The 27,126-nt window shown below is 43.3% G+C and overlaps 1 protein-coding gene across 32 annotated transcripts in view; it reads right to left on the bottom strand.

Annotated features, from left to right (window-relative positions):
• SNAP91 (synaptosome associated protein 91) overlaps nt 1-25,035 on the bottom strand; it is a 71,098-nt gene extending 46,063 nt beyond the window's left edge. For 31 of the 32 annotated variants that reach the window (XR_005828457.1, XM_040598086.1, XM_040598074.1 and 28 more), the window contains exons 1-5: nt 24,612-24,731; nt 23,835-23,999; nt 4,040-4,182; nt 2,879-2,954; nt 1,016-1,118 (exon numbers count right to left, since the gene is read on the bottom strand). Coding sequence is in view for 31 of the 32 variants with exons in the window: in XM_040598086.1 (XP_040454020.1) it covers nt 1,016-1,118; nt 2,879-2,954; nt 4,040-4,182; nt 23,835-23,964 (452 nt within the window). In the remaining variant the exon portion in view is untranslated. Of the gene's footprint in view, nt 1-1,015; nt 1,119-2,878; nt 2,955-4,039; nt 4,183-23,834; nt 24,000-24,611; nt 24,732-24,916 lie in introns of those variants that run through there. The other variant, XM_040598075.1, reaches the window with a different exon arrangement.
• Between the last annotated feature and the right edge of the window lie 2,091 nt (nt 25,036-27,126).

The raw sequence follows: 27,126 nt of genomic DNA, 5'->3' as shown, positions 1-27,126 counted from the left end.
CATTACCCCTTCAGAGCTCTTCCACTGACTTTGACCTGCCTTATCAGTCCTGAACCATTACTCCGATGGGATCACACAGCAGTCATGGATGTGTGGCATTCCTTAATTGCCACCCATAGTCTTATGGCTGTCTTCAGGCATGCCCGTTTTTATTCTGAATATCGCAAACCTGCACAACCACCACGATGCATTGCCCCGTTCTGGCTGCTGACAGGTACAGCATCTCCTCTCTGGAAACGCACACCGTTATTGTTACTGTATGCTATATTCTGAGGCAGCACCTTGTCTCGAGCACCACAAATAACACACGTAGAAAACCTTTCCAAGAACGTACAGCAAGGCAGGAATATAAGGATCACCAGAAACCCAAATTTAAGTTTATTTAACATGAAGTGTTCAAAGGAACTAGGTGACAAAGGGAACTTAGATGCTAGCACTACAGCAGCCTGCTGGATCAAAGCTTGCCAGAAATATCAACCCAACTAGCTACCAGTCTGCCTATCAAAAGCATCTTAGTGTTTCCTATTCCAGATAGGTTCAAGAGATAACTACTCTGGTCCCCACTATGAGAATGGCATCCAACTACACAGCAAAGCTGTAGGCCCTATACCTTCTGGCAGTTTGAGAAGCAGAAGAGGAAAGCCTGGCAGCAACGCCTACATTAACAGCTCAGAATCCCAAGCTGCAGAATACACTGGAACTGCCAGAAGGATCCTGTACACAACTCATGATTAGCAGGAGCATCATTAGCATGCAGTCAATTAAGCTGCACCTTCAGTGGGTGTTAAACCACTTGCTGTGTTGTCTGTGCTTCAAGAGAGAATCTTGAGCCATTAACGTTCCAGCTAGAAGAGTCAGAGACCAAAAAAATGTTCTGATAAATACCAACATACTACGCTGGCCTGGGTTAACAAGAGCAAAGTCACTGAAACACTAAAATTAAGCGCAGTGCCACAAACGAGACTTTAATGGGTCAGACAACCCTATCAGTTTACATACTTAAAATTTTGCTTACCCTTTCTTCACTCTTGCAAAGTCAAATGCCATTTGTCTGTAGGAAAACGCTTTTTCATTCAAGTATCTACTATAACGCCTTATAAAGGTGGACATGTCATAACCTGCAAAAAACAGTTATGCATTTTACATTTCATTTTCATGCTTGTTTGGAGGTTCTTTACTAATTGATAATATACAGTCAATAGACCCTAAGGTGATCTCTGTTGCACTACACATCTCCACACAGAGAACAGGCATCACAAGACATCTTCCAGCTTCTGAAGGAAAAGCTGCACAAAACAGTCTACTGGTGTCCTCTGCTTCCAACAGATTCATCCAAGGCACCAGTGGCATGGTTCCTGGAGAAACCTGCTAGTGGCTTTTACATAGTTATGTGGTAACATAACTTGACAGCGAAATTTTTACCACTCTGTTAATGGGGGAAAAATGTCAATTTTACAAAAAGTTTTTACTGAACTGGTACCTGACTTCCAGGATAAAGATAGATTTCAACTTAAAACACTCCTGCTATTTTATATATGTCAGTGCCTCCAACTCTTATAGGGAGGGACATTCAAAATTCCCCTGACTAGGTTTACCATAACAAAGAAATTATGATGGCATTCACAGAGATTAGCATCTTCTTTGAACTATCACACCAGAGATCTTCAAGGCGCATAATACTGTACAAGAAGCCTCAAACTTCAAGTATTACAGTCTATCCTTCAGGTATTAATTTCAAAGTTTCTTCCTTTAAGCTACAGAAATGTGTGCAGAAGCCAACTCATCCTCCTCTTCAGTACAATTCCCTTTTTGCTACCTTCGCTAAAATCCACACCCCTTGACTTAGTCATTGACTGCATATTTTTTTTAATACCTCTCAACATGAAGTATCTCTGCCAACTCAGGCTTAACACTACCAACTCTGATACCTCATTATCTGTGACACACTGTGTATTAGCTATGAAATGGCAATTTAAGTTTAAAGAAAGTGGCAAAGAACAAAAACGTGCATTTAACAGAATTCATTGTTGCCAAATGACAGTATCTTTGAGCAGGCGTAGCATGTTTTTCTTAGACATACACAGTTTTAATATTTGTTTGGCTTTGCTCCTGTCCCATGTTACCACTTCTGAAAGACGCTCAAGTCTTTTTGGTGTCACATGTCTCCATCGAGAGATGGAGTAATGCGGCATCGCTTCGATCCTGCCCATTATTGTAGCATTCCCACATTCTGCATGCAGTCTGCAAATACTCTCTGAAAGCTGCAGAATTTTGAGTTTTCTCTCTTCTCTAGTAAAAGTACCATGAAACAGCTTTTCCTCTGTTAAGTTAGGGAACAGGAAAAGTCACTAATAATTCCAGAGTCAAAAGCAGAAAAGCAAAATTTGTAAGCTTTAGAGGGAACAACTCCTTAATTTCTGCCTAGACCTTTCTAAATTCACTACTAAAACCAAAACCAGCTAGTGTCCACCCGGCCCCAGTTAAACACTTGTAGATAATTCCGAAGAAAAGCAGTGTCCCCAGGCAACCAAATTACCATTTAAGACTGAGTAAAAACCAAAAACCTAAATGGAAAGTTATCCATTTCATCCTTAACTCCTGTAACAGCTAAGGAGATAGCTGACTTGGCCCAGATTTCAACCAGCACTTTCTAAGGGAGTTTCACAGTTTCACCTTTTGGCTAAAACTTTTCCATGAACTGAGAAACACTGTTCTGAAGTTGTTCAGCAGTTCACTTGAGCTACTGTATTCCTTAAGTACTTATAAATGGCTTCAGTAGCACATTTTTATATTATTTGCATTTTATGAATGAAGGAGCAAACTAACAATAGTATCTTATGTAAAATCTTGTTGCGATTATAGACATGAGTAGGCTTACCATGAGATCCACTTTTGTCCAGAAAATTGCTGAGATTGAACAATGTGTTTCTAGATGCCAGGTACTGAATAAATCTCTGCAACACAAAGTTATTTTCTTATCACAGGCTGTATCTGAAGGCTTTGTACCTTCTAGTGGGAAGATTACCAGTCTAGTTCCAGCAGACACACTCGAAAACCCAGATTTTTGTCTCTAGTCTGCAGCACCTTCCTCAAAACCTTTTTCACCCATTCATATTAATTGCATTTAGCCTGAATCTCTACAAAACATCCTACTATATGCATAAAAATAGATCTCGTGCAGAATACAAACCAGATTGTGGAAGGAGCAATAAAAGTGGTTAATTCTCAGAGATTTGAGGAAGCACAAGATATATCTGCTTACAAAGCAGCACATCCAGGCTAGTCCAAGACTTCTCAATCCAGCAGCCCCCAGTTTCAGCCAAGCCAAGGGCCTGTTTTAGTAACAAGGAGGCCCCACACCAAGTACAAGGACTAACAGCCTGAAACAGTTACAGCAAGCAAATCAGAACATTGGCCAAAACTTGGAACAGAAAAATAGCACAGGAATAAAAATTTACGCTGTGACACTGGAGAAGTTCATTGCATGAAAACACTTCATATACAGCCAGGGAGGAATTGTTCCACAGGCATACAAAAGCTCTTTAAGTAAGTTTTTTGGGTTTATGCAGACATACGAGTCTATAGAGCTCAATGAAAAGCAAGCACAAGGAAAACACAATCCAAAAGACTATCAAGCTGAATTTGCAGATCTAGGAAGATTTTAACATTCATGCAGAGAGGGCAGCTGTTTGGATGGCAGTACACATGTGCCAGAGCATCAACTTCGATGCCAGGCAAAAAGTCACAGGTAGTCTTTAATCCTGCGTAGCTCTGTTTTCAGACAGCGCATCAACTGCCAGCATTGCTGAACAGCCTGCTGCTCGCTCTTATGCTATGGTTTTGTAAATAAAGAGACAGATAATCAGCGTGCCTTCAACTACGTTGTTAAAGGTAAATTTGCTCCTCATCAAGAATCACTCTTGCCCTTTGTTGCCAGGTTATTACTGGTTCAGAAGAGATGCCTTTGAACTACTAACGTTTTTGGCTTGGAGTCTGCTCAGTGCCAATGTGGTCTCAAGAGAAAGCTGATTACACTTACCTCATTGCCATGAACCATTAGATGATGTGTGGTGACTAAGGCTTTAAATACGACCACCCAGCTACTATTTGTTGCTCGCTCAAAAAGCGTATCAGCCATCTGAGGAATATTCACGTTTGTTTCGTTAGTTGCTTGGATCAAATCTGTAAGAGAGAGAAAAGGAAGGTGTTAGATGCTACAAGAAAGACAAAAAAGTTTGCAGCATGACTAAGCTCTCAGCCCGCCAGGCTGCAGGCCATAGCTGTGACTAACAGCAAGTCAGTGCTTGCGTTCCACGTTTAAAAAAAACAACAAAACCCCCTCAAAAAATGAGACTGTATTAGTACACGCTGACAGCAACATTGGTCTGACTCTTCTGTCCAACAGTACTAGCTTTCCAAGAATTCTGTCCTGAGCTACGCCCCAGCCTTACTCCATCTTCATCCCAGCTACCTCTGGGTTAGATGAACGAGTATTACCGAACCCTTCACTTACAAGTAATATGTCAAGCACAAACTGAACCCAGTCACATCAGCAAAAAGAGTTACCAACTGAAACAGATGCTCCAGTTATCTCAGAGGTTAGTTTCATCTACTACTACAGCACACCTCATAGTCTCTACAGACCTAGACAGCAGAAAGGTGGATTCAGGCATGCATTAAGACCTCTTCAACAGTAGGAAAGAACAAGGATAGACATTAGTTTATACTGAAGAGTAACAGCCTTCTGCAAGCAACTGCACCTTACATAGAAGAAATAAACCATTAGACTGTCTTAGGGTACAAGAATAAAATACAGCTTTATGTCCTGTGCATTAGGAAGGTGTAGACTTGCACAGAAGAATACGCAAAATTAAGATAAATACTTAAATCATAAGCAGTAGGGCAGCAGCCTTTCTACTAGCATCTATGTCCCACATCTACTGGCAGGATTTTTGACATACGACAGGTGATGTCTGTAGGTGATTACCTACAGACCCTTGCTAAGCAGCCAGCAACGACCTTCTACAAGCTATCGCCTCTTTTTGAGACACAGCTGGAAACTGCATACTGCAACTACATGAACAAAACCTGTGTGATGCCAGACACAACCCCAGCACGATTTCAGGAGACAACTTCATGCAACACAAAGAGCACAGAATACAGACCTAGTTGTAGGGCTGAGGCTTAAAGTTTGAAGACCTAAGTAGGAAAAGTTAAAAACTTTAATTACTAGACTAAGCATTATGTGTGTTACTGACAAATATACTCATCTTTACTTTCCCTGAGAAGACAGTATCATTGTTAATGATCATCCATGTATTTCTTTCCACCCTGCCCCAAGGCTAGAGATGTCCATCCAACTATTCAAGTCATTCTGTGAGGACAGATATCCTTCCCTAGAAGCAGACAGGCTATTCTGTTGACTGATCCTTGCACACCTAAACTATGAGTCTGCTGTAAACACCCTACAGGGCTTCAGATCACCTGGGCAGCAGGGACACCACAGACCTGCTTTCCCTCCCCAGCACAACCCCATACAATGGGGGGTATTAACACTGCTAATAGCAGAAAGTCAAGTACAGACTGTGTTAAACCACTGATTATGCCTCTGCCGGGCAGGAAAAGTCCAGAGGATGGGACTGTCTAAACAGACTGGTAAGTGACATCAGCTGCTGAGAACCACCAGGTATGTTTCAGAAACCCACACCGTTGTACCAGAAGCATTCAGAAGTTTAGTAATTTATTTTCTTTTTTTAATCCATGCAAGTGATTTTTAGGGGGTTTGTTTTTTTTTTTTTTTTTGTTTTACTTCTGTTAAAGAGACCGGTTTAAGATAGAAGAAGTCTACAGCTCAGAGTCAGAAGCCTGTGAAAAATACAGTGCTTGTGTTTATAACAGTCTTTCATAAGTGCACAAGGGCTACAAGTTGTCTTCAGTTTCAGGTCAGTGGAATGATTTTCTGTAATGAGACAGAAGACAAATTACATATGTTTGCTAAGTTCAATTTTAAAATGTTTGTTGTGGTGTGGTTTTGTTTTGGTTGTGGGTGTGTCTTTTTTTTTTTCAGAAGATCTTCTGTAGCCTAAGTTAATTTCTATAACCTCAGTAGTACTGCTCTTCAAGGAGGCAGTTCTGCAGACAAAGCATTACCATAGTAAAGCCGTGCTATCAAATGACAACTGTTCAAGCTCACAAAATTCCAACAATTCCCCTCGATATCGTTGTACAAACAGGCCAATAAACTTTTATTCCGTACTGCTGATTAATGCACTATAGAAGACAGCGGTTTGTAAAAGCCTAGAAGCAAGTCACAAGTGGCTTGCTCACCATTTACCCTGTATTCAGAGCTTTTACTGCAGATGACAGCATTTGTCCTCAATATAAAGAAACATGCAAGTCCTAAGTCAGAGTATGTAGCTCATCATGAAGAGGGGTGCTATAAGTTGTGCATTCCATCGGTGGATGTTAAGATAATGAAACTTCAGAGTCGTCCACCCACAGCAATGCCAGCAACGGAGGCTACAAAGCACTACTCATATATGCTACTACAGCACTGCTTCGAAAAATCACTCAGGCATTTCTGCCTCCTCTCCAGACTGCTGGAAGGTACAGCACATCAGCCTGCAGCTCTGAATGTTTTAGGACACAAGTAATTACAGTGTGCCGAGCAGAGGGGTATGATTAAATTTAAACCTACTACTTTCAGTGCACAGAAGAGAATTACACCACACATGAAGATTTCACTTGTCATCTGAGAGGGGAAAAGAAAAGACGAGGGGTTAATTTTTGCAGAGCTGCTCCCCATTAAGTCACACCACAACGTTAAGGTATTCAAGCTTCCTGGGTTTCTTTCCCCAATACCATAAAGTCTCAGCTTAAGCAGCAATCATCAGCATCTGGAGCAACTCACAAGCATAGCTAACTTCAACAACCTCTGAGCAGCAGAGTTTGGTGGCTGAGCTAAATTTTAAAATAAGACTTGGCAAAATGAATTTGACTGCGGTAAGGAAGGGTAGGTACAAGGAAAAAGAAAACTACATTTTCAAAAGATACAGATTCAAACATTTACTGGTGGGACAGAAACTTCGTTTTCGAAAGAGACAATGACATTCAGTCTTCCACACAAGTCACAGGTGGACTTGTTAACACAAAGCAGATAACCTCAATAAGTACCAGATGAAGAACAGCCCAGAAGCCACATAAAGCAATCTTACAAAGTTGAGTCCATCTGGGGTACACACAAGAAGGACAAACAAGGATTAAAGGTACCTCCTGATGAAGTTTCTGCTACTGCAGGCATCCGTGTCAAGTATACTGACAGCTAATCCCCAAACCCAGAAACTGAGCTCAAATACAGATTCCAAGCAGAGTAAGAGATCGGGAATTGTACAGCAGTAGCAGCAAGTGCTTTCATCAGGACTTTCACAGAAATCAAGTAGTTGGAGTATGATGACCTATATACCCTTCATTTGAATCTATTTGTTTACTGTGGGACTAAATTATAATTGCCAAGTCACAGTACATGATTTCTCCTATTCCCTCTCTTCGCATTTTGATAGCTGCTATTTTGAAGCCTTATTCAGTCTAGAGATCCTTGTTTAAATTATAATTTGGACTTCAATATAATTTTTCTAGTTAAGTTTTGCAATACAAAACCAATGCACAAAGATTAAATAAATGGTTGCCAACTGTTTGACACCAAAACTTAAACATCAGTCTTAGATCAGCCAAATTTTTGACCCAGTGTCCTGGTTTCAGCTGGAATAGAGTTAATTTTCTTCCTAGTAGCTGGTGCAGTGCTGGGTTTTGGGTGTGAGACCAATGCTGACAGCACACTGATGGGTTTGGTTGTTGCAGGGTCATGTTCATACTAAATCAAGGACTTTTCCGTTTCTTGGGCCCTGCCAGCCAGAGGGCTGGAGGGGCACGGGAATCTGGGAGGGGACACAGCCAGGACAGGTGACCCGAACTAGGTGTTCCATACCATATGATATCATGCTGAGCATATATAAGCTGGGGGAAGAAGGAATGGGGACATCTGGCATTATGGCATTTGTCTTCCCAAGTAACCATTACGTGTGATGGAGCCCTGCTGTCCTGGGGATGGCTGAACTCCTGCCTGCCGATGGAAAGTGGTGAATGAATTCCTTGCTTTGCTTTGCTTGCGTGCGCGGCTTTTGCTTTACCTGTTAAACTGTTCTTATCTCAACCCTCGAGTTTCACATCCCTTTCCAATTCTCCTCCCCATCCCTCTGGATGAGGGGGGAGTGAGCGAGCGGCTGCGTGGTACTTGGTTGCCAGCCAGGGTTAAACCATAACACCCAGCTGACATCTGCAACTTAATTAGGGAAGCAGAACTGGAGTATGATTAACACCTTCATTAATAAAAGGATACAAAAACTGAAGATCAGTACAGGGTTCAGTGAGGAAGACACTTTGGTGCTTCGTGACCTTTTAAAGGGACCACTAAAAGATGTGACTAGTTTTGGTGTTTGTTAAGAGCATAAGGAAGGGAAAAAGCAAAAAAAAAAAGGGAAAAAAAAGAAAAAAAAGAGTGAACAGCAAGAAAGTTTCAGGATTTCAGACATCAGTCTCATTAAAAACCACTTCCTGGTTTTGAGAGGGGGTTTTTTTTAATGAAAGATTATACAACACTTTAAAGAATCTCTCTTATTCCTTTACCTTTTCAGATTGTATTCTGGATCTGGGCAGGGTTTTTTTCCCCATTTTGTTTTAAGGTTTTTTAACTTAATTCTTTAATAAACAGATCTGGGATTCCTCAGTTCAAGGTTAATTATTCACAATCTATATTTCAGTATGCAGGGGAACAGCAGCAGAGCACAAGACCTCTCCGTTCACAGGGATATTGTTGCCAGCAGCCAAGAGCAGCTGTTATTCCAGGTTGAATTAACATGTGAGCTACCTTAGCATCTGAGCTGTGTCATACATTCAGTTCCTACACTTTGCCAAATCTCTTTGGCAGCAGTAAACAGACCTTCCTCACTATTATGTTGAACACAATAGTCTTCACAAGTTTTTCTTTCTTCTAAGTATTTAAATAATGCCTTGAACCTATAGAAAACGAAATGCAGGGTTGTTCCAAATCCAGACTAGTCAAGAACAGAAAGAAGTGGCTTAAAGTAAAAGTTTACAAGCCTCACTCAACCAAAAAAGTTAAATAGGCAAGTAACAGTACAAGTCCTCCTTGCAAGATGCAGAACTATATGAGGAAGCTACTACATCATTGTGCTAACCAATGCAAGACTGAACTTCCAGGTCTACAGAAGACTGACCACAAAACAGTACTGAAAAGCAGAACAAAGTCACCAGTTTCTGCTTCTACAATAATTGCTCATGAGAATGTTAGATGATTTTAATGATGCTGGCTTTGACTATCAAGCAATTCCACAAACAAGAGTTGGGGATTTATTTGTGGGGTTAAAGTTTACCATCTACTCTTTTCACCGCTAGCTTGCCCTGTCTCCACCAACATGCATCATAGTCGGGCTTGCAATAATCTCCCCAAGCAGAGGAGCAATTCATGCCGTCTCCTCCTTCCTCCCCAAAAGCCCACCTCAAGAGCTACTACATCTCACCTTGACTCCAGCAAGTCTACCCTTTAAAGTCCGGCATGTTCCAGATATTGCCTATGCACTTTCATGCCTACGCCAGCTCAACAAACCTAACACAATCTTCCACAGAGTGCATGCTCTCCAGGTACTTCAACGACTTTCCCAGTAATGCAGCTACAGTCCTTGTGACTACAAATAACTAGGGAGACTGTTACCTCCTCTCTCCAAAGACCACCCCGTCCTCAAATGTATCTCAGACTCTTGTGAGGACAAATATTTACTGCAGATCCTGAAGTCTGAGAGGTCATGGCAGTCAGTCCTTGAACTACACAACTGCACCCCACACCAAGACAACATTGTATATACAGTTTCTTCCTCTCTGCCTGTTCACAGGCATACTTGTACTACGCGCAGTAGTGTTTATGCACTTAATATACACTCAAGAAAAAAAAATGCTTCTTCCCTATCAAGCACGTCTTGCAAGAAAAGTCTGCAGCAAGACAGGGCAGATGACTTCAAATACCAGCAAATTTCTGTTCGAGCTTCCTCCATTTCTCAAACTGCAAGTTTACTTAGCCTTAAAATCATCTTATTATCGCACTGCTTCTTTTTACTTTTTAAATACAACAGTGCACCACTTCCTATATCACCAAATACCTGTTTTGGAAACAAAGCTGAAAAATCTGCTACATTGCTGGATTTTATTCCAATGCACTTTCATATGGTTTGCACCCCTCCTTCCCCACCATAATCAAGGCAAAATATTTTGCTCTAAGTCACCTGCAAAAATCACCTCAGCTCATTAGCGCAGTATTAAACTAGTTGTTGGATTTATCCCTTTTGGTCCTTAATGATTTATCATACGTTTCTTCCTCCTGAGAGGTTCATGTGCAGCTCTCTTGGAAAGGTGAAAATAAAAGCCGACTCTCAGGTAGTCTTCTACTAGATCTGAAAGGGTGCAACCAAGGCAACTGTCTCCCTAAGTACTAATAATGGGGGAAAGTGTGATCATACTCTGTTAAAAAAAATAAATTATTGCCATAAGCAACTCCAAGCTCCATGAACTATGAATACTTTTTTGCTTAAAAGTTCCCAGAACGTACTGCTCCACTGCCTCTGGAGGACAATAATGTGCATTAACTGTACTGTTTACATTGGAGTTCTCTCCTTAAGCATTGTACAACTGAGAGATGACATTCAGGCCAGCTCAAGTTTAAGCAGCATTCATACGGGGGTTTTTTTAAGAATTGTCTTTAAGACTGCTAATTAATTGATGATGAATATATTTTATGGACGGTCTGAGACCTTACTGACACGTGTGATCCAACTATTCAGAAGAATAAAAGCTTCAGTTTTACTCAGGAATTAAATATCTGGAACAATAGAGCTGTCACGCAGAAGATGAGCTACACGAACTCCCTAGTACAAACATAGTAAGGAAAGCAGCTTTTTAGCCTCACGCACGAAGCCAGAACACTAAGCAAAGGGGAAAAGGCCCCATGGTCAAAGAATCCTGCCTGATTTCTTCCCAACCACAGCCACCATAGTTTTTCCAAGCAGCTCCACTGCATGAAGAGCCTTAGTTACTAAGCATAGAACCTTTCCCTTGTCCAAAGTAGTAAGAAGCTCAGTCCTGAACCTCATCTGTACCAACATCACTCACTTTGAATACCAAAGAACTTGCCTCAGGCAAGAATACAAGTTCAGCAAAACAGGGGAAAGAGAAGAAATCACGACTCTACATGATCCCTTCCTCTCACTCAGAGACCCCATCTCAGACCTCTTTTTCCACCCAAATCCTGCTCCACAACTAGCTCAACAGAAACGTGTATTTTTCTGCTCAAAGACAAGAATTGGGTAGTTCTGCTTATGTGGATATGAAACATCAAGCAGTTCTGGAGTGAGATGTGCCGCTTCTCTATTTCACTGATTTACTGCAAATAGCAGCTGAGCCACAAATCATCACTGTACTACCATTTTTGCACAGCTCAATAGTTTAAGATATACAAAATGCCATTTGCATTTGGTGGACACCAACTGAAGGTTATAAGGCTGAAATATAAAAGCAATTGTCTTGGAGAAATGCTATTCCCCATCCTATTGTAATATGGCATCTCAGATGCCAAACCCTTGAGGAGGAAGGGACGTGGAAAAAACCCTACTAGCACTACAGGTAGCATTTGTGTTAACCATTTGACCAATAACTTTTATCTGATATCCTGTAATAAGGAACTTTTATCCCATATGGTGAATCTCCGACTTCATTCTACAAGCCATTTCCTCAGCAGTTCAAACCTGGATGCCTTAACCAAAATACACATTAATTTAGAGAAGAAATACGTAACTGCGGCCACCAGCCAATCTTCTGCCAAACCTCCAAAGCATTCACGCAGTTCCCTCTAAGGGGTACTATTGTTCTCTCCATCCATGCAAGCATTAAAGCGACAGCCTCATTGCATCCCAGGTCTTGCTGCAAACAGACCAAGTTTAAAGGGGATATATTGTTGCAAGATTATTGCTTAGAAGGATAAAAGTCAATAAGATCTAGTTAATCGACTACTGCAACTAGATACCAGGATTCCAGCTGTGGCTTATGATTACGCTTCCATGAGGGTGAACAACCCCTAACACTACCTGTCGGTTATAACCATTCATAACTCTCATCACTTGGCCGTTTACTGGAATATCACTAACAGGATCAACTGCGTCTTTTGTCCGGAACAGCACAGATACACTAGAAAAGTAAGGATTTCGTGTTTGCCACAGCAGCATGGGGTCATTTCTGGTAACCTCTCTACTAGAGCATTTTCTAATCAGCCTTTACATGTTGGGCTGATCTTACGCTCCAGCCATACCTGGCAGAAAGTGGTAATCAACCGAGGTGGGACACATGAGCTATCTGAGTTGCTGTGCTGTTGGTTCTTATTCTGAGAAGAATGAACCCTGGTTAGTGCTTTCCACCCCGAAATGATCTACTTTCTTCAGAAATCCGTTTGTTTTTAATAAACTTGTTGAAAGGAAACTAGCCTACCAACTCTGCCCAGAACAGCAATTTGTAATCTTCTCCAAATGGGAATCAGACTGAAAACACACTGGAAGCAGCCTGATGTTTCAGCTGCACTACTTAACTGTTAGGTGTTGGGAACACATAAAAAAATAGGGTGTGGATGAGACAACAGGCAAGCAACTTCAGTGACACGTTAGCTAGCTACAGCCTGTACGCTAGGAACAGGTCAGCTGAGTAGGCAGGCTCAGCAGGTGACGTACCCAGCTTTCAACATCCAGACTGTGGTCCACGGTTTGCCTGGTCTCTCAGCAGAATTCATCTGACAGCCCAGCGATTTTGTCAGTGGATGCCACATGACAACGCAACTTTGAGTAGGGTCAGCCTCAAAAATAACCAAACAAGGCCAGAGAGCCCACGCACTCGGCCAAGCTGACAAGCCACCGCAAGCTCAGCATGGGTTGAAATTCTTATACTGGGAATGAAATGCCCACAACTATGCAGTCAGTCCTGTTGAAAACAAGGACATATCTGTAGGAAAGAAGAAAACAAATGTAATGCAAACCTGTCTACGCAGCTGGTGCAAGAGCATGGCCTCCTAGAAGTATACCGAAGCAGCTGCAACTACACAGCAAGTACTTTATAATACGGGTGCAATCATTTTAATCCATTTTGTCTTGTATCTGTATATCTATAAAGCAACAGAAAGACCACAAGAGTCCCTAAATTAAACCTGGTGGATTTTGTTGTGGGTTTTTTGTTTGGGTGGTTTTTTTTTCTTTTTTATTGTTGTTGTTTTGTTGTTGCTGTTCAGGCCTTTTTTTTGTTTGGGGTAGTTGTGTTTGTTTGTGGGGTTTTTGTGGTTTTGTTGTGTTTGTTTGTTGGGTTGTGTTTTTTTTTTACAAACTAACTGATGTCCTTCACAATTAGACAGAGCTTTACTCTCTCCTTGCTAAAAATAAAAAAAAGAATGTGCAATTCCTTTATGTTCATTCCCCTGTACTACACCAGTTAAACAAGAATCCTTTGCATCTGCCACACGACAGGTGAGTTTAAGTCTCACTTGAAAAAACACCAACTACCAGTAGACTTTACTCTTCAACATGAGCCTGCAGCCTTTCATATACTGCAGATTCCTTGATGTTGCAAAAGAATTCTGCTAAATTCAATGGAACACCCACCTGAGAAATGGAAGATAGTTAGGACTACTAACATTTTAAAAAAAACTGACAGTATTTAAGTTGCTACCTAACAGTTCAAAGTCACCAATGCCGCTGGAAGATGTGTTTGCCACTGGCAGCGAAGTCTCCTATCAAGCTGTTGATGACTGGGGAAGTTGGAATTAATCACAGAGGCTCACATCCACACAGCAAAGCTTCATGCAACGTCACATCTCTGGAAAAGCCAGAAGTGTCAAGTAAAGTCCAAAGCACGATATGGAGGTAAGTTTTGAAAGGTAGCTTCTCATAATGCAGCCTAAGCAATTTCCAGCTTCCTGATAAGAGGAAGTTCTTTAAACTCACCTATTCCAAACACAGCAAACTTTGCCTGTTAATACTCTTGCCATTCACAAATAACAGAGCAATCGAAATTTAAATCAAGCTTAGCAAAACTAGGAAGAGTCTACCTGGCTTAGAAAGAAAGATCAGATCAGGAAGTCACAGGCATGGCTCACATATGAAAATAGCATTCTGCTTCAGATGCCAGTAATGAAACATCACTGATGATAAAACGTACATGTTTTCAAAACACTGGCACACTAGATATGCTGACTTCCTCTGGCTTGCTGCCCCTTTGCAGAATGTACGTTCTCCTATAAATAGGTTTTGATATAGCTGTAAAACTTCAATTAAGAGCTACAGGCACAATAACCATACAGAGTCAGGCAGCAAGATCCAAACCCAAGTCTCAATTTGAAAACATTAGATTTTAAAACTCCAGGGCTGCTAAAGAACTGATGCAATGACGTGTTAAAGCTTTCATCTATATTTGACCTCTACATAATGAGAAACAGTGGCCTTCAGAGCGAGCAAACAGGCCAGCTGGCTTCCCCCTTTCATATAAGTCTGAAACAAGAAGTGAAAGGAAGAGTTCTTTTAAAAACCGTTTGAACTCCCACTTAAGTGCACGTATGTGGGCTCTTCAATTATGTGTAAAGATGTATGTGCTAGCTCGTGCAGTCCTGCACTGTGGCAAGATAACAATCACTTGCCTACTTTGCAGACCTTCCTCTAAACTTGTAACCTCACATACGTTCTAAGAATGTGGGTGACAAGTCAGCATGTTTTAGTCATGCTTTCAGCAGTCATGTCTTCCCCTCACTTCTATGAAGGACCATTTGAGAACGTTCTGTAAACTATCAGAGATACTTAAGAGATGTAACAAAGCTATGCCCGAGGCAGTAGGAGCCTGCCAGGCTCTGCAGGCTCACTGCTGACCATCTGTTATGGAAGCACCTGCTGCCGTTGTGTCATCCGCGCTCGTGCCAAGCCGTGAGCCAGTTTGAAGCGACCGACTGCACGGTCAGTAGTCAAGTCACAGTCTCGTCCCACCTCTTTAAGACAGTAAAGTTTAAGACACTTTCTTGAAAAAGACTTTTCTTTCTTCCTTTACAGATACGGTAGAACAATCTTGGCTCAATTGAACACCAAACTCTCCAACCTACCCTTACCGGTGTCTCACACCTCAGCCACAGCCTAGTCTCCTAAATACCTAGAACCAGCCACCAAAGAACATGGCCTTCTTTTTCATTCCTTTGCAAAAGTGAAGCCACCTTGGCAAAGCACAAGGCTCAACTGTTTTGTTAGGGCTCTGTGGCCCAACTATGACACAGGAGTTCCTGCCAACTAGCTTTCTACCTGTGGTAATTTCGCATATTGGCTTACAACCAAGACAAAGAGTTGATTGCCACGAGTCATACCCAACCTGCAGACACGTCCTGTCAGCAGCTTGCAGTTCTCAGTACATACAAGAGGCAGGGTGTGCTTTCTTGGTGGTCTTCAAGCATGGTCGTGCCTATGTACTCACAAAATCTCCTCTACAAGAAATATCGTAACACATTTGAGTTTTATTAATAGCTAGAAAAAACAGACTCTAGGAAAGGCCACTGACTGACACACTGCCTCAGCTCAAATGGCCAGAGTACAGATTACGCAAACACACAACGTCAGCGTGACACCAGGACTTTTCAGCATCCAATTCCTTTCATTAAACTAAGTTAAGATAGAGATATAATCTAAAACGAAGCATGAGATAGCATTATCCTGGGCAGGGAGGAGGAACAGAAAGGTACTTAGACTTGGTTGATCCAGAAGTCAGTGGTAACACAGTGCACTGCCGTTTCCTATACTGTGCCTACAACTACACTGCAAGCCTCAGACCGCCCAGTGGATGCACCATTTGCCAGTAGCCTAGAAAAAAAAACTGTTCTAGGATTCCACCTACATTCACAGTGACATTTCAAGACTGATGTCCAATAACCATTTGTGGTGCTAGCCCAGATTGCTGGTATACTCCCTTTCCTAGTGGATTACAACTTTCAGCTGCTTCAGCAAATGTGTTTCACAACCTAAAGAGAAGAATTTTTTATGAACACGAGCATCTTACTGACTACCAGCTATGACTGTTGAATATACCTCTGAGCTCACTCTTGTAAAGCTTGTTTTGCATTGACTTCCAGTGTTTTCAAACAGCTCTGCAGAAGTAACCATGATCAAAATAGCAAGATTAAAAATATTAGAAACAGTTTTAAGGGACTAGCAAGCAGTTTGCAAGACTCCAGAAAAAGCAGACTTAACCATGCTCTACAAAGTGACAAGCTAGTCTCTGCTTAGTATTCCAACTGCCTTCCATCAATTGCCAACATCTGGTTTATTCAGTTTTTATTTAAGACACCAAGCTCTCATCCAAGAAAAATTTTGGCCAGTAGGAAAATCAAGCAACCATGCTGAGTCTGACAGTCTGGGATACTCTAATATCCACCTACCAGCAAAGCTTCATACTGCAATCTTGCTGGTGCTGCTGACTCAGGAGAACAAAGTACTGCTGCAAACCCTGTGCTACAGATCACTGCCCGCAAAATTGCTAGGAAGGCTTCTTCTATCATATCACTTGGTTTGAGTTCAGGGTTCAGCCCCATGCTAGATGACCCATTCTTTCAGCACACTAGATGTCCTGTGCCGAGATTTAGACCCTGATTTCCTGGGTTGCTTTACTCCTTGCTTTTTAATTTTCATGGTATTTGAAACTCCTCTCTCCAAGCCAGGCAGAACATTGCTCCTAATCCACATGCCATGTGTTGAAGTTTGGAGATTCAGGTTTCATCAGACACTCACTGGTGAGGCTACTGCATCTCCCCTAGGCACACATCAGAACTTGTGCTCTTCCACACCTGCCTGCATCCTGATACAAGCCTTGAAAAGAAGCTCCAAAAAGGAACAGGGGATGTTAACTTCATGATACTGTTTGGTACCACTGACTCATCTTTAGACTACAGTAAGACTAAGGGAGGGAATATAATGTTACTCCCCCTGACCCCGCCACAAAAAAAAAATTTCCCCACCCCTAGAAACACTGGAGCCAGCTCCTTCAGCAATACCACATGTCCACAGCTGACAGAAGAAGGTCTCTCCTTTTCTCTTCTGTGGGAGCAGGGCATATATTGGGAGCACATAGCAAGGCTTTGTTAGCAAAGGGGAACGCTGCAGCTGTGATCTTTGAGAATAGGGGTTCTTTCACAGGCTGCAGGGGGTATCTGCTCCAGCACCATGGAAATCCTGCTCTACCTCTGACCTTGGTGTTCCCTCCGCCATTTCTCGCTTTCTCCCTCCTCCTGCTCCTCTGCCTGCCCCGTGTTTTCTGCCCTTTAAGTATGTTTTCCTGGAAGTGCATAAGCTTGGTGGATGGGCTCAGCTGTGTCCTGTGGAGAGTCCATTGTGCCACTGGCTGCGTCTGGCACAGTGCATGCCCTGGTCTCTCCTCGGAGAGGCCACTCCTGCAGCCAACACCTTGCCACGGACACCCAGGACTGGGGAAAAGGCAAGTACGGTAGGAAGAGCAAAGCAGTCTTGAGTATCTTTAAGAGGCAGAAAAAATACTAGAAGCAGGTGCACTTCTGCTCTATTAGCATTTCTTTGGAAGTGGAGACTAAGAGGGCAGCAAATTCTCCTCCTTGGCTACCAATTTCTCCATTCAGCAAGAAGCAGGGAAGACTAATAGCATACAAAATGCTCTATGCCCTTCGGAGTCATGCTGTCATCTACTTTTAAGCACTTCAAAGGATCCTTCAGCGGGCAGAGACACAGAAACATGGACCAACCACACCAACAGAGCACTTTCTTGGAGACTTCACAGAACTCCTCACTAGGACAGGCCCAGGTAAGGCACACACAGAAGATAATGGGTTTAAGAACCAGGCTGGGAAATCACGAGGCACAGATCAAATCAAACCACAGGAAATCAAACCGCAGATTTTTATTTTGTTTGTTCGAAAGATGTTCAATTGCTGCCATCCAGGACCTAAGGGAGTAACACTATGAGATTACTATGAAACATATTGAACTACTAAATAGAAATTCTTAAAACTGTGGACTGATCACTGCCATACTGACCATCTCATGAACAGGGGGACTCAGAGAAAGACACAGCTACTCCATTATCAAGGTCTACTCATGGTAGTCAGTACAGCAGAAAGACCTGACTTGTCCCAGATTGTGTCACCCATGACCTTGACAAAGAATATCTAACAGAAGGATCTTGATGACTATTGAAAACGGAGTAAGAATACATGCCTTCGGCTGAGGAAAAAACAAGGGGAGGGAGGGTAGGACGAGTCAATCTAGCTTTATCAAGTTACACTGTTTGGATGAAAGAAAGTTTAATATTACACTGCCTACCCACCCTTCTGTTTCCTCATCCTCCCTTTCCTTTCCTTAGGCATTGTACCATAGGACAACTTAAAACACAGAAAGTTCAGATGTTTCAACTTTCGTATCTTAACACGAATTCAAACCTCTACTCAACTTGAAGCATATTTTGAAAAAGTTTTAGTTAGCCAAGTCTTAGCTTACTCAAAAAGGCAGCCTTCCCTTGGTACAACACACGCCGTAAAAACAGTATGGGGCTGAGAGGGGGAACTGAAAGTTAATGCCATTGAAATACTCAAGATCAACTAATCTAAAAAGCCTTCTTACTAGCTCCCCTTGCCCATGATAGACATTTCTACTCCTATTCAGAGATCAACACACTTCCAAATGAAGTGAGTCTTCAATACTGTTTTGGGAAAGGACACACGAGAAGCCCACAGAAACAGAGACCTGTTCATAAAGGCCAGTGACAAGTCCCTAGATACATACACACCCACACAAATAAATGTGCTAATCCAATATCCATTAATGAATTAAAGAAAAGAATTGCTTGTTTAGATTTTTTTTCTTTTCAGGTCTGAAAGAGATCCATTGGGGTCACAAGGGGTTCACAATTTAGAATACACCCCAGCTGTGATAACAAACACCAAAACAGTGTATTGCTGCTGATCTTCAATGCTAACTTAAAGTCGGTTCTCTCATACCTGGAAACTGTGACAATTGCTGCAATACAAAATACAGTGAAACATACAAAAGTAGTTTCATTAGTAAAGTGCAAAGGATTAAGCCCTGTTTGTACAGAGACTCCATTCTTGGCAATTTTCTTGAAGGTACTTCCACAGCCATAAAGACAAAGTGTCACTTGGACTGCAGAGCAATGCAGTACTCGTACGTCTGCGCTACTCCCGCTAGGAAAGTAGCCCAAGTGCCAATAGACTTGGAACACACCCCAGATCACTTCAATAGCAAACAACTTCTGAAATATGCATCCAAGTTAACCTTAACAGTCGCTGAAATCTAGTGACTCAAGATAGCTCCACTGATAGCTCCACTGACACCCCCCTCCACACACCCCTCTTCCAAAAAACAGAGACAGACTTATTCCTCAGGAATGAAACAGAGGTTTCTAAGACTAACCTGTGGGGACTAGCAACTTTATCCTTACTGAGACTAGGAAAAAAGTTTAACCCATTGATTTTGCCCAACAGCCACTCCTGTTTCAACACAAGATACTACAGTGATTCAAACTTCAGGTCATGCCCACAGCTTGTAGAAGAAAGGCAAATCACTGCAGAAACTAAAGTGTCTGTATAAGTAAAATACTGATACCAGCCCTGCAGTTCAGTTACCAGCATGAATTAAACTATACGTTTCTTTTTAGAGCCTTTGTTTGCCAGCCACATACAAATATGCAAAATTAGACTTGGGATGGAAAGATGTTACTACAGATACACAGGTCATCTCCACAGCCACAGAAAATCAAGTTCTGATTTTCATCTGCTTTTTTTTCCACATTTCATGAAAATCTCTCAGCTCTTGTTCAGGCCTCCAGAAGGGCCTTCTACCTTACGAGAATTAGTCTGAAGAAGTAAGCAGGCATCACATGGTCTTTTCAGAATACACACTCCAGAACTTCCTCCTGCTGCAAAACAGTTCACTCGACAAAATAAGTCAAGGAAAATCCCAGCCACTTTGATCATTTTCAGCAGACACGTACTTGTTACAACCAACCGCAGATGCAACAACCTCGCTAGTTTCCAACTCGCTTCCCTAAATGAGAGCTTGACAGTCTGTTTCTGAGTGAGAACCTTTATAAAAGGAGCTGAATTCAAGTCTACCTATTTTCTTCTCATCTATCGTGTGTTTTAACATTTGAAAGTCAAGTTGGTTCCCTCCTCCAAAAGCTTCTCCCTGTTGATACCATCAGTCACCCCCATTCAAGGCTGGAAGCTGCCTTTCACTTGCCCCCCACAATTAAACCCTCAGTGAAGCCTTAACACATCTTTCACAACAATTCTGAGAATGAAAATTCTATGCTGTGCACTAGGATTGCCTGCCCAGTTGAACTACTTACCACACCTTGAAGTAGCCCATATATCTCATTCACCCACTCTGCAATGGCTCTTCTCGCTGCATCAAAATCAAGTTGCTAACCCCCACTTCTTCATGGGAATACTCGCCTCATTTGCTGTATCTAATTGTTATTTATTTAATACTGTGTGGGTAGCTGAGGGAGATGAATCCATACCACTGTGGTGAATTCAAGACAACTTTAAGATAATACCAGTTTGGTAAGTCCAAAAGGATCAGAGCTCTAACATGCCAACTGCAACAGCTTGCCCCAAACTATCAGAACATCCTAGATTTACATTCCTTTTCTCCCCACAGGGACTTGCAAAATGCATTTAATGCCATCTGACACTACTCCCAGCAGTTGCTGGAAATTCACTAGTATGAGAGTTGGCATTCAAGAACATGGTAAATCTCACTAATGAGTATATGATAGCAACCTAATCGTACCTCAGTACGTGACAAGCCTGTGCGGTACCCAGAGCCCATGCCAAAGGACAGACGCTACAGAACATCCATACCAAAGCCTGTATTTGAAAGCTATGCAAGTATGAAAACCCACACAAAGGTAAACACTTAGCAGCTCAGCTTTTGTTCACAGAAGACATTCATTCTGTTCTCCCTTCCTCACACACATGCACTCATACCCAGATCATGCTTTTTATTCCTCAGAGCAAATTCCCTTTAGGTAGTACTCACTTTAAAAAAAACAACAAACCAAACAAAAACAACCAACAACCAAAAAACAACTAAACCAAATCAAAAAATGACCCCACAACTTGTCACCTATCATCTTTTTATAACCCTCCGTAACTAATACCTCCTGCAAAAAACATTAAGGACAGGCACGATTGTGTCCCATCCTCACAGGACTACTTAACTCATGCTAAATAGTTGATCTCTCCATTTAATTTACAAAGCCCAGTTGCTATACAGGGCAGTGGAAGATAGGTTGTGTGACATCACACCTGGCCACTAAGAAACTAAATAAAATTATGAAGCTCCCTAAGGGTTCAGAACTCCCACACCAATACTAGAATTACAGCTCTTCATAAAGCACCGCTCCAACCATCGCTTTCTGGTACCTGAAGCTTTAATTAGCTAAATCCTTCACACCTTGACTCAAAGCTTATCTTAAGGCATTGGCAAGTGTTATCCTTCATTCCCTTCTCCCTATCTTCAAATGCTACTTACCCACCCTGAAATGCAGTCAGCCATGTGCCTCTGATCTACCTCCACACAGCAGTACCTCCTGCGTGCGTGGGGGCATTGCTCTTTCCGTGGATGAACTTGTGATTTACTCTCGTTACAATTATATACAGCCCATTTCAACACTTGTTCACAAGACATACATCAAAGTTCAAGGAATTGTATATCAATTCATAGTTATGAGGAGATGCCTCAGGTTTAAGAGCCTGAGAATATTTTTCTTTTAAAACATGAGCTTGATTTTCATTTTTAGTTCACAATTTTAAACGTGCCTATCTCCCACCAACAAGATTCTGTCTCTAACGATACCAGATACTTAAACTCTCAGCTATTACATATAAGCTTGGAAAATAGAAGGAAAAATTAATAGTTATTGATGTCCCCAGGAAATGATCACTTCTCTTCCTCTTGTGTGTCTTACACGCAGGCGGGTATTAAATCACATGGAATACTACCAGCTTCAGTCTCCCCCAAGCTCATTTTCTGAAGGAGTAATACTAGCACCGATATCCAAACGCAGTCCCTTTCCAGACCTTAATATAGCACCAGTAAATAATTTCTACCTCACTTTAATCTTGCCTATTCTAGATAGTACTTTTATTTATATATATAAACATATACACATATATATGTATATATATAAGAATACACACAGAGACACAGCATGCTACTACATACAAGAGCTATGCTTTTTTTTTTTTAAGCTGAGTAACAGATACAGTAGGACAGTCCAGACACAACCTACAGATTAAGAAGTGTTGACAGCTACAAAGCAGCAACATAGGAGACATCAATAACCAAGATGTTTGGGTTTTTTTAAAATCTACAAGAAAACAGGAGAGGATATCTATCAAGACCACTGATCTATTTAAACAATGGTTTAGACTCAAGTCAGTCTTCAATCAATGCTGCTTATGTCAGCATCTCTTAGACATATATACAAGAGTACTTAGATATACTGGAAGATGGGCATGCTGTTTGCCACTTCAAGGGTTAGGTAAGAAGTCATTAGAATGGAAATCTGGAATATCTTCCAGAAGTAATAGTACCTCCTTTTAATAAATACATCATCATCAGAACTGTACTTACATGCACCTGCACCAGCATTACTTAGTAACAGCCAGCAGCCAAAAGACCGCTTGGTATAAAACCTGCTGATCTTTACTTGAAAGCATTTCTTGTCATGCCCAAAAAAGAATGGGAAAAAACATTTAATTTTAGACATTAAAACCTGCTGTTGATCTACTGAGTTAAATGCTGGACAGAGTTACTACTGGTAAACATGGCCAATTAACCTCATGCAATCAAATTCTTTCACCATTCTACTCCTTGGTGTCTCCAAGCAGGGACTGACAGTTGAGTGGGTTGAAAAGAAACAAAATTGTCAAGACAAAACATCACTAGCTCATTGGTTTTTTAAGAAACATTTTGACTTCAGCCTTGTTTCATGCATTAACTAGCCAATGCCAGTACAGAATAGATCATAAGTCTATGAGACAAAGTCACCAGCCATCTTCAACAAAATATGTTGTAAACTATCGGACAGCTCATGAAGTCGCTGTCAGATATTTGGGACCTCAGCAACAGCCCTTACGTTCTCCAAAGGCTGTCCCAACCTACAGCATAGCGTTATCCAAGTGCCTTGCCATTTAAGCACACCATCATCTAAACCCCTTCAGAGGTCTGCTGTGGAGATGGCCACACTCCCACCAGCGCCTGGCCAGCTCCCGGCGTAGCATTTATGTCTCTGCCTAGTGTAATCCTCACCAAAGTAGACAGTGACAAGCGCATGTCCGTTCTGCCCTGTGTCCAATTCCCTCCTCTCTTTCCGAGCCCCTGCTCCACATGGCACCCTTCGCACTGCCTTCCTCGATAAAAGGCAAGAGGTCATCAGGGAAAAAAAAAAAATATGGCCGAAAGAGCAGTATTATGCAATAAGAGACGAAATGCAACAATAACTCATCCTCTCCTGGAGACATCTCATAAACCTTCCAGTTTGCAAGCTGGATGGCAGCAAGCGCGACGGCCAGACGGCTCAGAGGCACAGCACGGAGCCCCGCGGGCTGCCCCCGCCGCCCCGGGCCTTCGCTGGGGAAAGGAAAAAGGGATGCTCACAGTCCAGGTGCTTTTTCTTGGGCCCCATCACTTCATGCGTGGTGGCTTTGCAGACGGCTCTGGCTACGGCTGATCCCGTAACGCTGTACTGAGCAGCTGCGATGCGATCTGTCAGCGTCTGACCCGACATCTTCGCCTGGCGTGCCTGCTGCTGCCTGCTCGGCTCTGCGGAAAACACGGGAGGGGAAGGGGAGATCCCGGGTTTATCGCCGAGGGGAGGGGGGGCCGGGGGTGGCACGGCAGGGACACGCACGGACACACACGGCCACGCCACACGCACAATGGTCCGCCAGGCCGCCCGGCCCCTCCCGAGGCGCAGCCCCCCCCCGCCCCCTTGTGTAAACCCTTGCCTCCCTAGCAGCCGCCCGGGGCAAAAAAAATAATTAAAAAAAAAATTAAAAAAAAAAAAAAGAAGAAGAAGGGTATTTCAGACGCTGCAGGGAAAGGACGAGGAGAAAATAACGATGGCAGCAGGCACACAAACAACGTACGAGCCCCCGGAAAGGGGGGAAAGGACCCGGACCCCCCCACCTGCCCGGCAGCGCCCGCCCCCCGAGCCGGCCCGCAGAGAAGCCGCCGCCGCGCCCCGGCCCCGCCGCAGCGCCCGCCCCGCCGCCTCCCCGGTGGGGGATTATGGCACCGTTGCGCCATGTTATGCCCTCCCGGTGCCCCCCCCCCCCGCGATGGGGAACGGGGCACCGCTGGATGCGGCGGCGCCCAGCGCCATGCAGCAGCCCGGGGCGGGGGAAGAGGACGAAGCGAGCGCCGGCGGCCGACCTGTCAGTGCGTCCTTCCCTGCCGGCCTCCTGCCGCCGCCGCTCCGGGGAGAGCGCCCCGCCTCCCGCCGCGACCGCTCCCCAGCCCGGCCCGCCGCGCTGCCCGCCGGTGAGGAGCCCCCGCGGCGCAGCAGCCCCCCCCTCCCTCCCCCCGGCCCCGGTAGCCCCAGGTGCGGGGCGGGCTGCCCCCTCCCGCCGCCGGGGATGCGCTGGGCGTCGGCAGCCGCCGCTGCTATTTCCAGCCGGCGGCTTAATCCTCCCGCAGCCTAATCCCCGCGCTACTGCCGCAGCAGCGCCGCCCCCTACCCCGGTGCAGAGGGCGGGACGGAGCGGAGCGCCGCCGCCGCCGCAGATCGGTGGCCCGGCGCAGTCAGGTGACCCCGCGCGGTGCGAGCGGGCCGGGCCGGGCCGGGCCACCCGGTACCGCGGGGCAGAGCCCCCCGCCCCGCCGCGCCCTCGCTCGGTGTGCGGCGAGGCGCCGCCACCCCCACCCGCATCCCCATCCCCATCCCCGCCTCGACTCCCGCCTCCCGCCTCCCGCCCGGAGCTGCTCCCACGGGGGTGCTGACCGGGGGAGCCCGGTGGGTGTCCGCGGGGCCCGGAGGCTGGGGACGGGGGAGCCACTGGTGCTTCCCCTGTCTGCAGCGCGGTCCCGCCGTTAACGCCTAAAACAACGCGCCGAGGGATCCCGGAACTGCACACACACACTAGATTTCTCCAGAATCTTTTCATGATGTTGTTATTGTTATCAAAGATACCCAAAATATGGCTCCGGAGGGGGTTTATTTCTGTTATCTAAGGTACCCCAAAGGTCCGGGTTGCACCACAGCGCTGTGCCAGGGAGGGTATATTTTGTTTTATTTTACACAATTTTCTTGTGTAGTTGAAGCCTAACGGGGTGATCTGTGGAGTACTGAGAAATGTGGCATACATATATTACCATAAATTGGCTGAACTTAGTTTTGGAGTAAAGTGATTTAAGGGGGTGGGGTCTAAAGGAAATGGTACTGGTAGCAATTACTGCGAGCTGCCGTTAGAACAAATTTCAGAAGATGGTGTAAGTGCATGTTATTAATTAGCTGAAGAAAACAGGATGTACAGGCAGCGCTGAAGATTTGTGCATATGAAGTGGTAACTGGGTTGTGTTGCATACAAAGTCATACAGCACCATTTTCATTGTGCCAGGAGCAGAATACTGACAACGGACCGTGGTCTGTGACAGTATGAAACAGCAACTTTTTTTACTATTTCTTTAATTTTTTCTCTTTTTTACCTAACAACAAAGAGACTTTCAAGTCCTAGGTAGCCTGAAAGCTTGGGAATCCTGTTAAAACAATGCTCTAAAGTTCAAATTCCAATTTTATGGAAAATCTCTTCCAAAATAACTGTTCAAACGGTGCTTGTTTACATTGAAGAAAGGTGTTTGAAATTTCAGGCTTTCAATACTAGTTCAATTGCCTTCCTTTTTGCAGAGCAGGTAGAGATGTTTGGATTTCAAGATTCAAATGTTTTCTCAAATGCAGTGCTTGAATACAGAGAGGGGTTTCATTCCAAAAAAGATGTAAAGCATATGTCACAAAACGCTAGCAATAGGCATGAGGGGTCTGCAAACTTGGAATGTTCCCATAAGTGAGACACTTATATTCCAATAGTGCAAACGTGCCTCTGCTTCTCAGCTCTATTCAATAATCGGTAGCAAATGGATAAATGCTGGAGTTGCACAGAAAGATAATATAACACTGTTCTTTAGCATTACTATAGCCTATTTTTCAAGTACGGAGAAATTTTAGTAATATTTGGAAACCATGTTTAATTTACCACAGAAATGTTAACTTCCATTCTTAGAGATTCATCTTTAACGGAGTGATTGGGGGGACCTCAAAGCTTGTCTTAGCAGAGGCACACAAACAGTTTTTCCTCTGTACTTCACAGTCAGTTATTGGGGTCACAGCACCAATCGATTTCAGAGAAGAGAAACAGTAGGGATCTACAGATACTTCATGTTCCATTAACGGCGTTAAAAGTGATTCTGAATTCTTCTCGCTAATACTGACAGGATTTTAGAATGGCTTGACTTCCAAAAAGACAGAAGGTTTCTTTTAAACTGGTATATAGTAGAAGAAAAAATACAGACACTGTTTCGGAGTTTGCTGATTCCACCCCACAAGAATTTAGAGAAGCTTTACTTGCCACAAGCAAGATAGTTTTCAATTTTTCGCTACACAAAGTATTTAATTAGTGATGTGACATCTTATTAATGACTAGTGTACATCTTCAAGTGTGAAGGTCTGGATACTTTCTGAACTACTCCATATTGTTATCAGTAGCTTCTGTCACTGAGATTCTCAGCTGTGTTACCAGAAACTATGATTGTTAATATTCAGCTCATTTTATATCTTCATATTGTCAAAATATTTAAGCAGAAGATAAGCCAGACAATTTGTACTATTGCCTTAAAATTTATGTATTGCAAACTGAATTTAAATGCAAAGAACAGAGTTCTTCCAGTGTTTTGG

Source organism: Falco naumanni, chromosome 6 (assembly GCF_017639655.2).
Source record: "Falco naumanni isolate bFalNau1 chromosome 6, bFalNau1.pat, whole genome shotgun sequence".
NCBI classification, from domain to species: domain Eukaryota; kingdom Metazoa; phylum Chordata; class Aves; order Falconiformes; family Falconidae; genus Falco; species Falco naumanni.
The sequence above is the reverse complement of the archived record's forward strand: the minus strand, read 5'-3'. Positions and strand labels throughout refer to the sequence as shown.